At 35.4% G+C, this 12,593-nt stretch overlaps 1 protein-coding gene across 7 annotated transcripts in view; it reads left to right on the top strand.

Annotated features, from left to right (window-relative positions):
• Positions 1-12,593, top strand: part of NF1 (neurofibromin 1) — a 276,759-nt gene that overhangs the window by 119,525 nt on the left and 144,641 nt on the right. For all 7 annotated transcript variants that reach the window (XM_024127724.3, XM_024127726.3, XM_028498988.2 and 4 more), the window contains one exon: positions 2,479-2,592. In XM_024127724.3, the coding sequence (XP_023983492.1) occupies positions 2,479-2,592 (114 nt within the window). The remainder of the gene's footprint in view (positions 1-2,478; positions 2,593-12,593) is intronic.

Here is a 12,593-nt window from a genome sequence, read left to right on the forward strand (position 1 = left end):
CTAATATTATTAATGCCCCAAACATAACAGAAATATATTGTGAAGCTCATAGGATAACATATTTAACCCTGTGGAATTTCTTCAGTCCTTGGAGAGCAACATACAGAACGATTTCCTATTGCTTTGTTCAGCAACAGGCTTTTTAAGTGCTAAGGGTACTTTTAATTTTGATGGTATATTTTTCAAATTACTATACTATAGGAGTTCATAACTTGATGTCCATAGTTTCAAGAGTTCTTTGAATCCTCTGAATTAAAAAAAGTATTTATGTAAATATTTTTTCTGGAGAGAAAAGAGATGAGAGAGAAACAATTCCCAAAAGGATTAGTGACCCCCCAAAAAAGGCCTATGTTGTTTTGAACTCTTTGAAAAGCCCATCCAAATTTGGGAGTCTAATAGAATAAATTGTTAGAATTTTGGTGTGGAAAAAGTCCTAAAATCTATCATTAAGACTTTATAAAAGGAATGAAATAACTTTTTCCCCTCATTTCTTTGTTATGTAGCCCAGGTTACTTGTGGTGTTGTTTTATCATGCATGTCATATATTAGCACCACTCTGTTTGCATAGCTATAATTCAGAATCAGAGAATACATCAAAGTCACCAGTGCCTTCTGTGTTAAATATTTTATTGTCAAGGAACAAGAATTTAAGCAAAAAGTGCTGTTTTCCACCTTTAAAATTTAGCAAGCAGAAAAGGATCATTTAAAATACAAGTTATTTTCTTTGCTGCCATCTAGTGGTTAAACAACTTTTCTCAGAGTAATCAAAGGTAAGTTAAAATAGTGCAAGATTCATTGTAAATATTTGATTATTTTATATTTTACCTATAAAAATCTAAATCTTAGTAAATAGGATAAATATAGGAATAACTATTAACTGATTTCAGTCATGGTTTTTTAAAGTAATATGATTTTATTCTCTTCTATCTCTACCTCTCTATCCTAATTCATACTACTCTCAATTTTTCAAGCCTCCTAATTACTCAGCTTGCATCATCTCTTGCTTTCTTTTAATCATTTCTCTGTACTGAAGTTACAGTGATATCTTCAAAAAGCAAATCTTATGCTTCCTGCCCAACTTAAAACCTTTTAGTTGAGGTTGCTTTGGGAATAAAGCAAACTCCAAATAGACCTACATGGTTTTGCAGCGTTTGACTCCCACCTACCACCTCTGCAACACCTAGCATTATATTTGTCTTCTTTACTCTAGTCATGATGGCCTTCACTCCCTCTTACTACATTCCTTCATGCCTATCCGTGCACTTGCAGTTCCTCTGCCTACAGTATGCTTCTCTATCCTCTTGACATAGTAATTCCTAATTTTGAGCTGTTATCACTGCCCTAAGGAAGCATCCCTGCCTATACCACATTTCCCTGTTACAGGTGCTCATAGCAGCATGTAACTTCATAGTTCTTTCTCATTTGCAATTTAAACTTGTTGATCTAATTATTTTATTGATGTTTGTCTTTCCTACCAGACTACATGCTCCAAGAGGGTAGGAAACATATCTTTTTTACTTGTTGTGTCTTTGGTGTTCAGTAAATGTTATTGGGTTATTAATGAATGAATACAAATGTCAGAAAAATAGGCAAACAGTTTTTGAATTATAGATACATTGGAGTGAGGGCTTACCTTAATTGTTGTAATGGGAAAGAGTATGTAGTTAACAAAATAAAATATGGGCACTAATTGAATTGGCCTCACTTAAATGAACCATATATGCTTGAAGTATAAATAGATTCTTCCAAGTTACAGGAAGCATTTTAGTCTCTTTAAGTAGGTAGACATTCACATTTATATACAGCTTTGTTTTGTGTACAGTGTCTTTCCACAATGAAAAAGCCTGAAGTATGGGTATCTGGAGGTGTGGCTTCTAGTAGCCCTGTGTGGATTTGGGTAGGTCCTTATACTGGCAAAGAGGGCTACACAGGATAATCGTGTAGTCCTCATCAAGCATGCACATTCTTTGCCTTTCATCACAACAATTTTAAGATCCCAAACCAGAAGTTCCAAATCAGAGGTATATTATTTAGCCAATGTAGTGTTGCCGAAAAAAATTATTTACTTCCATTATTGATGTAATTTCTTAACTGAAAAGCTAATACCTAGTTTTTGTTTTCTTTTAATTAGGATTTTCTCTGGATACTATTCACATTAATGAACAAGTATAGATGTAGATTAAGAGAATTCTTAACAAAAGCAGTTTTGATTTTTTTTTAATCCCACAATTATTATTTTTGAGGTAAAATTCACATACCATGAAGTTTTTACCTGTTTAAAGTGTACAATTCACTGGTTTTGGTACATTTACAAGGTTGTGTAGCCATCACCACTACCTAGGTCTAGAACATCTAGAACATTTTCATCACCTCAAAGATAAACCTAGAACCCATTAGCAGTCAGTCTCCATTCCCTCCACCCTTCAGCCTCTGTCCAGTGATTTTTTTTTTAATTGAAATTTGCTTTTTTCTTGGCAGAATCCAAGAAAACAGGGGCCTGAAACTCAAGGCAGTACCGCAGAATTAATTACAGGGCTCGTCCAACTGGTTCCTCAGTCACACATGCCAGAGATTGCTCAGGAAGCAATGGAGGTAAGGGGAAAATGAATTCTAGGCTCTTGAAGGTCAAGTTGTAACTATGTACATTCCTTTTTTAAATCTATTCCTTTTAAATTTTTTCTTTAATTTTTATTTTATTTAAAAAAATTTTTAATCCAATTTTTAAAGGTTACTTTCCATTTACAGTTACTACCAAATATTACCTATATTCCCCATGTTGTGCAATATATTCTTGAGCCCATCTTACACCCAATAGTTTGTACCTTCCACTCCCCAGCCTCTGTATTGCCTGCCCCCCAAACTCCCTCCCACTGGTAGCCACTAGTTTGGGCTCTGTATCTGTGAGTCTGCTTCTTTTTTGTTGTATTGACTAGTTTGTTGGATTTTTTAGATTCTACATATAAGTGATATCACATAGTATTTGTCTTTCTCTGTCTGACTTATTTCACTTAGCATAATGCCTGCCGAGTCCATCCATGTTGCTGCAAATGGCAAAATTTGTTTCTTTTTTATGGCTGAGTAGTATTCTGTTGTATATATGTGTATTCATTACCACATCTTCTTTATCCATTCATCTGTTGGATGACTGGACACTTAGGTTGTTTCCATATCTTGGCAGTTGTAAATAATGCTACAATAAACATTGGGGTGTATGTATCTTTTCTAATTAGTATTTTTGTTTTTTTCTGATATATACCCAGGAGTGGAATTGCTGGTCATATGGTAGTTCTATTTTTAGTTTTTTGAGAAAAAAACTCTTTTCCACAGTGGCTGCACCAGTTTACATCCCCACCAACAATGTACAAGGGATCCCTTTTCTCCATATCCTCATCAACATTTGTTATTTGTGTTCTTTTGGTTCATTCTGTCAGATGTGAGGTGATATCTCATTGTGGTTTTGATTTGCATTTCCCTGATGATTACTGATATTGAGTATTACTGATATTCATATGCCTGTTGGCCATCTGTATGTTTCTTTGGAAAAATGTGTATTCATTCATTTGCCCATTTTTAAAATTGAGTTGTTTGTTTTTTTGATGTTGAGTTGTATGAGCTGTTTATATATGTTGAATATTAATCTCTTATCAGTCATAGTTTGCAAATATTTTCTCCCATTCAGTAGGCTGTTTTTGCATTTTGTCAATGGTTTCCTTTGTTGTTCAAAAGCTTTTAAGTTTAATTAGGTCCCATTTGTTTATTTTTCTTTATTTCCTTTGCTTTAGGAGACAGATCTAAAAAAATACTGCTACCATTTATATCAAAGAGTGTTTTCCTCCAGAAGATTTATGGTTTCTGGCCTTATATTTAGGTCTTTTAATCCATTTTGAGTTTATTTTTGTATGTAATGTTAGAGAATATTCTAATTTCATTCTTTGACATGTAGCTGTCCAGTTTTCCCAGCACCACTTATTTTCTTCCATTGTTTTTTTTTTTTATGAATTAATTAATTAACTTATTTTTGGCTGCCTTGGGTCTTCGTTGCTGCATGCGAGCTTTTCTCTAGTTGCGGCGAGCCGGGGCTACTCTTCATTGCAGTGCGTGGGCTTCTCATTGTGGTGGCTTCTCTTGTTGCGGAGCACAGGCTCTAGGCACATGGGCTTCGGTAGTTGTGGCACATGGGCTCAGTAGTTGTGGCTCACGGGCTCTAGAGCGCAGGCTCAGTAGTTGTGGCACACGGGCTTAGTTGCTCCCCAGCATGTGGGGTCTTCCTGGACCAGGGCTCGAACCCATGTCCCCTGCATTGGCAGGCGGATTCTTAACCACTGCGCCACCAGGTAAGGCCAGTATGGTCATTTTAACAGTATTGATTCTTCCAATCCAGGAACACGGTGTATCTTTCCATCTGTGTGTTGTCTTCAGTTTCTTTGATCAGTGTCTTACAGTTTTCGGAGTATAGGTCTTTTGCCTCCTTAAGTAGGTTTATTCCAGGGATTTTTATTTTATTTTTTTGATGTGATGGTAAATGGGAATTGTTTCCTTAATTTCTCATTCTGATAGTTCGTAGTTAGTGTATAGACATGCAACAGATTTCTGTATATTAATTTTGCATCCTGCAACTTTACTGAATTCATTGATGAGCTCTAATAGTTTTTTGGTAGTGTCTTTAGGATTTTCTATGTATAGCGTCATGTCATCTGCAAACAGTGACAGTTTTACTTCTTCCTTTCCAATTTGGATTTCTCTTAGTTCTTTTTCTTTGATTGCTGTGGCTAGGATTTCCAAAACTATGTCAAATAAAAGTGGCAAGAGTGGACATCCTTGTCTTGTTTCTGATCTCAGAAGGAAATGCTTTCAGCTTTTCACCATTGAGTATGATGTTAGCTGTGGGTTTGTCGCATATGGCCTTTATTATGTCAAGGTATGTTCCTTCTATGCCCACTTTCTGGAGAGTTATTATCATAAATGGATGTTGAATTTTATCAAAAGCCTTTTCTGCATCTATTAAGATGATCATATGATTTTTATTCTTTGGTTTGTTAGTTTGGAATATTACATTGATTGATTTGTGGATATAAAAAAAAATCCTTGCATCCTTGGGATAAATCCCACTTGATCATGGTGTGTGATCTTTTAATGTATTGTTGAATTCATTTTGCTAATACTTGGTTGAGAATTTTTACATCTGTGTTCATCAATGATATTGGCCTGTAATTTTCTTTTTTATCATAGCTTGTCTCATTTTGGTATCAGGGTGATGGTGACCTCTTAGAATGAGTGAGGAAGTATTCCTTCCTGTGCAATGTTTTGCAATAGTTTGAGAAGTTTAGGTGTTAACCCTTCACTAAATGGTAAAACTCACCTGTGAAGCCATCTGGTCCTGAACTTTTGTTTGTTGAGAATTTTTTTGATTATTGATTCAGTTTCATTACTGGTAATTGGTCTGTTCATATTTTCTATATCTTCTTGATTTAGTCTTGGAGACTGTACATTTCTAGGAATTTGTTTTTTTCTCAGATGTCCATTTTATTGGCATATAATTATTCATAGTAATCTCTTATGATCATTTGTATTTCTGTGGTATCAGTTGTAACTTTTCCTTTTTCATTTCTGATTTTATTCTTTTAGGCCCTCTCCCTTTTTTTTTTTTTTTTTTTTTTTTTGGTGGTACGCGGGCCTCTCACCGCTGTGGCCTCTCCCGTGGCAGAGCATAGGCTCCGGACGCGCAGGCTCAGCGGCCATGGCTCATGGGCCCAGCCGCTCTGCAGCATGTGGGATCTTCCCGGACCGGGGCACGAACCCGTGTCCCCTGCATTGGAAGGCGGACTCTCAACCACTGCGCCACCAGGGAAGCCCTCCCTTTTTTTCTTGATGAGGCTGGCTAAAAGTTTATCAATTTTGTTTATCTTTTCAAAGAACTCTTAGTTTCATTGATCTTTTCTATTGCTTTTTTAGTCTCTGTATCACTTATTTCTGCTCTGATCTTTATGATTTTTCTTCTACTAACTTTGGGTTTTGTTTGTTCTTCTTTTTCTCGTCCCTTTAGGTGTAAGTTTAACTTGTTTATTTCAGATTTTTCTTGTTTCCTGAGCTAGGCTTCCTCTTAGAACTGAGGTAATCTTCTCTCTTAGAACTGCTTTTGCTGCATCTCGTAGATTTTCGTGGATCGTCATGTATTCATTTTCATTTGTCTGCAGGTATCTTTATTTCCTCTTTGATTTCGTCAATAACCCATTGGTTGTTTAGTAGCATATTGTTTAGCCTCCATATGTTTGTGTTTTTTGTAGTTTGTTTCTTGTAGTTGGTGTCTAGTCTCATAGTGTTGTGGTTGGAAAAGATGCTTGATATGATTTCAGTTTTCTTAAATTTACTGAGACTTGTTTTGTGGCCTAACGTGATCTATCCTGGAGAATGTTCCACGTACACTTGGAAAAGAGTGTGTATTCTGCCGCTTTTGGATGGAATGTTTTCTACATATCTGTTAGTTGATATAGACTAATGTGTTGTTTAAGGCCAGTGTTTTGTTATTGGTTTTCCATTTGGATGATCTGTCCATTGATGTAAATGGTGTGTTAAAACCACTTACTATTATTATGTTACTGTCAGTTTCTCCCTTTATATCTGTTAATATTTGCTTTATGTATTTAGGTGGTCCTGTGTTAGATGATAAAGAGAGACTTCTCATTATTGCAAAGGGTTCTAATCCATCCGGAAAATAAAACTTTATATAAGTCTAATAACAAAGATTTTAAAATATATAAAGCAAAAACATAAAATTTCTAAATATATAAAAACATGTAAAGTAAAAGGAGAGGTAGACAAATACAGTTATAGTGGGATACTTGAGCATACCTTTCTCAGTGTCTGATAGAATAAGCAAGCAAACAAATAGTAAGGGTAGAAGATCTGAACCACATGGTTATCAGATTTGACCTATTTGACACTTACAGAGCACTGCATTCAATAAATGCATTTTCTTTTCAAGTACACGTGGAACATTTAGTATATCTTGGGTATAATGCACGTCTCAACAAATTCTGAAGGATTGAAATTATCCAAAATTTTTTTTATGACTACATTGAAATTAAGCTAGATAGCAGATAACAAAAAGATTTATGAAAGATCAAATGACTATACATGTTCAAATGATGCTTGAACAACATGGGTTTGAACTGTGCAGGTCCAGTTGTACGCAGATTTTTTCAAAAAATTTGTTGGAAAACTTTTTGAATATTTACGTCAATTTGAAAAACTTGCTGATGAATTGCTAACCTAGAAATACCAAAAAAAATTAAGAAAAAGGTATGTCGTGACATAAAATATATATGGATACCAGTCTGTATTATCATTTTTTGGGGTCATTTATTTTATTACACTTTTTTACTTTTTTAAATTGAACTATAGTTGATTTACAATGTTGTGTTAATTTTTGCTGTACAGCAAGGTGATTCAGTTATACATATATATACATTCTTTTTTAAATATTCTTTTCCGTTATGTTTTAATCACAGAATATTGAATGTAGCTCCCTGTGCTATACAGTAAGACCTTGTTTATCCATATATTATCATTTATAAATCTATTATAAAAAGTTAAAATTTATCAAAACTTACACACACTTACAGACTGCACATGGCATCTTTCACGGTCAAAAGAAATATAAACAAATGTACAGATGCAGTATTAAATCATAACTGCATAAAATCAACTGTAGTACATACTATATTACTGTAATAATTTCATAACTGCATTTTGTTACTATTTTGGTGAGCTCAAGTGTCATGAGTATCCACTTAAAATGCTATGTGAGGCTCGTAGTCTCTGCATGAGCAGTTTATCTCTCCAGTAAATTGTGTATTAATAAAAAGCAATCTCTTGTGGTTCTCGTGTATTTTTCATCATTTTTAGTGCAGTAACACACCTCGAATAACACCATGTGACCCATATGAAGTGCCACTAGTGATGAACGCAGAAAGAAGTCATGACATGGCAAGAAGTTGAATTGTTTGATATGTACTGTAGATTGTAGACAGCTGTGGTTGTCTGCCATTTCAAGATAAATGAATCCAATGTAAGGACTATTGGTTGGCGGGGGGAATGGAAATTCATGAAGCTGTTGCTGCAGATACTCCAGGTGGCATGAAACCTTGCACTTTTTGTGAAATATCTTTTTATCTTGTATTGAAAAGGCAGCTTTTTTGTGTGTGTGTGTGGTATGCGGGCCTCTCACTGTTGTGGCCTCTCCCGTTGGGGAGCACAGCCTCCGGACACGCAGGCTCAGCGGCCATGGCTCACGGGCCCAGCCGCTCTGCGGCATGTGGGATCCTCCTGGACCGGGGCACGAACCCGCGTCCCCTGCATCGGCAGGCAGACTCCCAACCACTGCGCCACCAGGGAAGCCCGAAAAGGCAGCTTTTATGTGGGTGCAGGATTACTATAAGAAAGGTATACCTATTGACTTCAGTATGATTCGAGAAAAAGTGAAGTCTTTATCTGACAATTTGAAGCAAAAGGAAAGTGAAGGATCTAAAAGCTGGAGAATTTAATGCCAGCAAAGGATCATTTGATAATTTTAGAAACAGGTTTGGCTTTAAAAATGTCAAGGTAAAGGAGAAGCAGCTTCTGCTGACCAAGAGGCAGCAGATGAGTTCCCAGACGCCATTAAGAAAATCATTGAGGGGAAGGGATGTAAGCCTGAACAGGTTTATAATGCAGATGAAAGTGCGTGCTACTCTAGAAAAAAATGCCACAAGGACATTTATTAGTAAGGAAGAGAAGCAAGCACCAGGATTTGTGCAAATGCAGCTGGGTTTATGATCAGAACTGCCCTTATTTATAAAGCTTCTAACTTCCAAGCCTTGAAAGGAAAAGATAGATACCAGTTGCTAGTCTTTTGGTTGTACAGCTAGAAAGCCTGCACAGTGAGAACCCTTTTTCTGGATTAGTTCCATCAATGCTTTGTCACTGAAGTGAGGAAGTACCTTGCCAGTAAGGGGCTACCTTTTAAAGTTCTTTTGATACTGGACTATGCCCCTGACCACCCGGAACTCCATGAGTTGAATACTGAAGGTGTCAAGGTGGCCTGATTGCTCCAAACATGTCTCTAATTCAGCCTCTAGATCAGGGGTTCCATAAGGACCTTTAAGGCTCATTACACTTGGTGCCCTGTGAAAAGGATTGTCAACGCTATGGAAGAGAACCCAAATAGAACATCATGAAAGTCTGGAAGGATTACACTATCGAAGATGCCATCATTGTTATAGAAAAAGCTGATTCATCTTGTAAACATGACGTAAACTTACAGTATTGATACAGTACAGTACTATAGATGTTTTTTCTTTATGATTTTTTAACAACATTTTCTTTTTACTAGCTTTATTGTAAGAATTTAGTATATAATATATATGACATCCAAAATTTGTGTTAATCGACTATGGTATTGGTAAGGCTTCCAGTCAACAGTAGGCTATTAGTAGTTAAGTTTTTAGAGTCAAAAGTTGTATGTACATTTTTTACTGCATGAGGGGTCAGCACCCCTAACCTCATTGTTCAAGGATCAAACTGTACTTTGTTTTTACTCATATCCTGCTCGTAAGAAAGTAAATTAGTACAGCCATCATTAAAAATTGTTTTGCAATATATCTACAAAAGCTAAACATATGACTTAGCAATTCTCCTCCTAGGTATGTATCCAACAGAAATGTATATGTATGTTTACCAGAAGACACATACAAAAATATTAATAGCAGCATAATTTGTAGTACGCAAAAACGCTGGAAACAACTCAAATGTATCAACATTATTCCACTTATTTAAAGCAATGCAAAAAAAACAAGCTACCACTAAGTACAAAGTATGGTTGAATCTCACAGACATAATATTGAGTGAAAACAGCCAAACACAAAAGAGAACATGCTGTATGATTCCCTTTATATATATGAAGTTCAGAAACAGGCAAAAATACCTATGGTGATAGAAGTCAGAACAGTGGCTACCTTTGTCAAGAGCCGATGACCGGAAGGGAATGTGAAAAAGGCTTCTGAGTGTTAATAATGTTGATCTGGGTAATGGTTATATGAGGTATAGTCATTTGTGAAAATTCATTGAACTATATATTTAAGATTTGCTACTTCATTATTTATTATGCTTTATTTTACCAAAAGTGTTTCAGCACTCATTGTTACACTCATTGCTTGTATTTGTGTACTTTGCTGTTGGTTCTATAAAACAGTATATACTTTGCATTCTCTTTGGAAGGCTATTTGACAGTATTTAGCAGGAGCTATACAGATGACCATTTTTCTGTCCAAATAATTCCATTCCTGTAATTTTTTAATCCTGTGAATATAAGTTAAAAGGAAAAAGCTATACACATATATGCTATTGCTCTTATTTGTAATAGAACATTAGGAGAATTTTAAATATTCACCAGTAAGAGAATGTGTTAATATTCAATAACAAGAGAATGATATTTCAATTTGGTGAACTGATTGACATATATACACTAATATGTATAAAATGGATAACTAATAAGAACCTGCTGTATAAAAAAATAAAATTCAAAAATTCAAAAAAAATCCATTAAACCATGCAGATCACATAGCAATAGGGAAAAATATTTATGAAATGTCAAATGAGTATACTGTGTTTACAGTTTTGTTAAAATATATGTGGAAAATTTAAAAATGGAAAGGAACATGAAAAGGAAAACATTCATATTAAGGCAGAGAAAAGGCTAACACATTTTCTTTGAATATTTCAAAAAAATGTTTTGTCGAACAAAAATGTTACAGAATTTGCCACTTTGACACTTTAAAGTGTCAGTAAATTGTACTAAATTTTTGCACAATAGTAACAAAATTGAATGTTAATTTGTGCTGTTTTTCCTTGATATGAGAGGTATAACCTATATAATTTTTGAAGATTCTCACAATGAATTGCAGTTTTCACTAAACATCTCAAAATAATTACAGTGAAAGTATTTGAAATAAGAAAATATAGGTCTGGTGTTTATATAATTTATAACTTTTGGAGTTACAAAGTTGAACAAGGTTAGAAATTTACTTATTTTTCCTAATGTGAGGCAGGTTACCATTGCAGCTGTATTTGCAGTTTATGCATTTAATTTGGTTTTAAGAGAAGAAATCAGATCTCATTATGTGTTCCAAACAGTGTTTCATTGGAATTTTAATAAAAGGCTTTAATGAGGAGTAAAGAATCTCCAAATGTGCTGACCAACGACTGAGAAGAATGTGCAGCGCTCAACAGTGTGCGTCTGGGGGAAACGTTGTGGAGCTGGAGTTAGGATAGGGCTGGTTTGAAGGAAGAGTCTAGTTTTACTCTGTATACCCTTGATGGCATTAATTTATTTAATAGTAGTGTTTTTGTATATTAGTTGTATATTCCTGTTAATGTTCTGTGAGCCAAATCCAATCTCAGTTCTGTGGTCAATTGAGGTATTTTAGGATGAATAATCTGCTATGAAATACAAGATCTAGTTTCCTCCCCCTCTCCCTTTTTTGAAAAATAATTTGTCCTGTCTGTTCCAAAAGAATTTGTGGCAAATAAGATAACTTCTACTTTATCTTATGGCCTAGAAGTAAAATTTTTTTTTTCAGACTTTATGGACTGACTTTATTTTTATTAATTATTTTTTTTCGTATTAGTCAACCATTTTACACACATCAGTGTATACATGTCAATCCCAGTCTGCAAATTCATCACACCACAACCCGCACCCCACTCCGCTTTCCCCTCTTGGCGTCCATACGTTTGTTCTCTACTTCCGTGCCTCTATTTCTGCTCTGCAAACTGGTTCATCTGTACCATTTTCTAGGTTCCACATATATGTGTTAATATACGATATTTGTTTTTCTCTTTCTGACTTACTTCACTCTGTATGACAGTCTCTAGATGCATCCACATCTCTACAAATGACCCAATTTCGTTCCTTCTAATGGCTGAGTGATATTCCATTGTATAGATGTACCACATCTTCTTTATCCATTTGTCTGTCCATGGGCATTTAGGTTGCTTCCATGACCTGGCTATTGTAAATAGTGCTGCAGTGAACATTGGGGTGCATGTGTCTTTTTGAATTACGCTTTTCTCTGGGTATATGCCCAGTAGTGGGATTGCTGGGTCATATGGTAGTTCTATTTTTAGCTTTTTAAGGAACCTCCATACTGTTCTCCATAGTGGCTGTATCAATTTACATTCCCACCAACAGTGCAAGAGGGTTTCCTTTTCTCCACACCCTCTCCAGCATTTGTTGTTTGTAGATTTTCTGATGATGCCCATTCTAACTGCTGTGAGGTGATACCTCATTGTAGTTTTGATTTGCATTTCTCTAATAATTAGTGATGTTGAGCAGCTTTTCATGTGCTTCTTGGCCATCTGTATGTCTTCTTTGGAGAAATGTCTATTTAGGTCTTCTGCCCATTTTTGGATTGGGTTGTTTGTTTCTTTAATATTGAGCTGCATGAGCTGTTTATATATTTTGGAGATTAATCCTTTGTCCGTTGATTCGTTTGCAAATATTTTCTCCCATTCTGAGGGTTGTCTTTTCGTCTTGTTTATGGTTTCCTTTGCTGTGC

Source organism: Physeter macrocephalus, chromosome 14 (genome assembly GCF_002837175.3).
Source record: "Physeter macrocephalus isolate SW-GA chromosome 14, ASM283717v5, whole genome shotgun sequence".
Lineage (NCBI taxonomy): Eukaryota > Metazoa > Chordata > Mammalia > Artiodactyla > Physeteridae > Physeter > Physeter macrocephalus.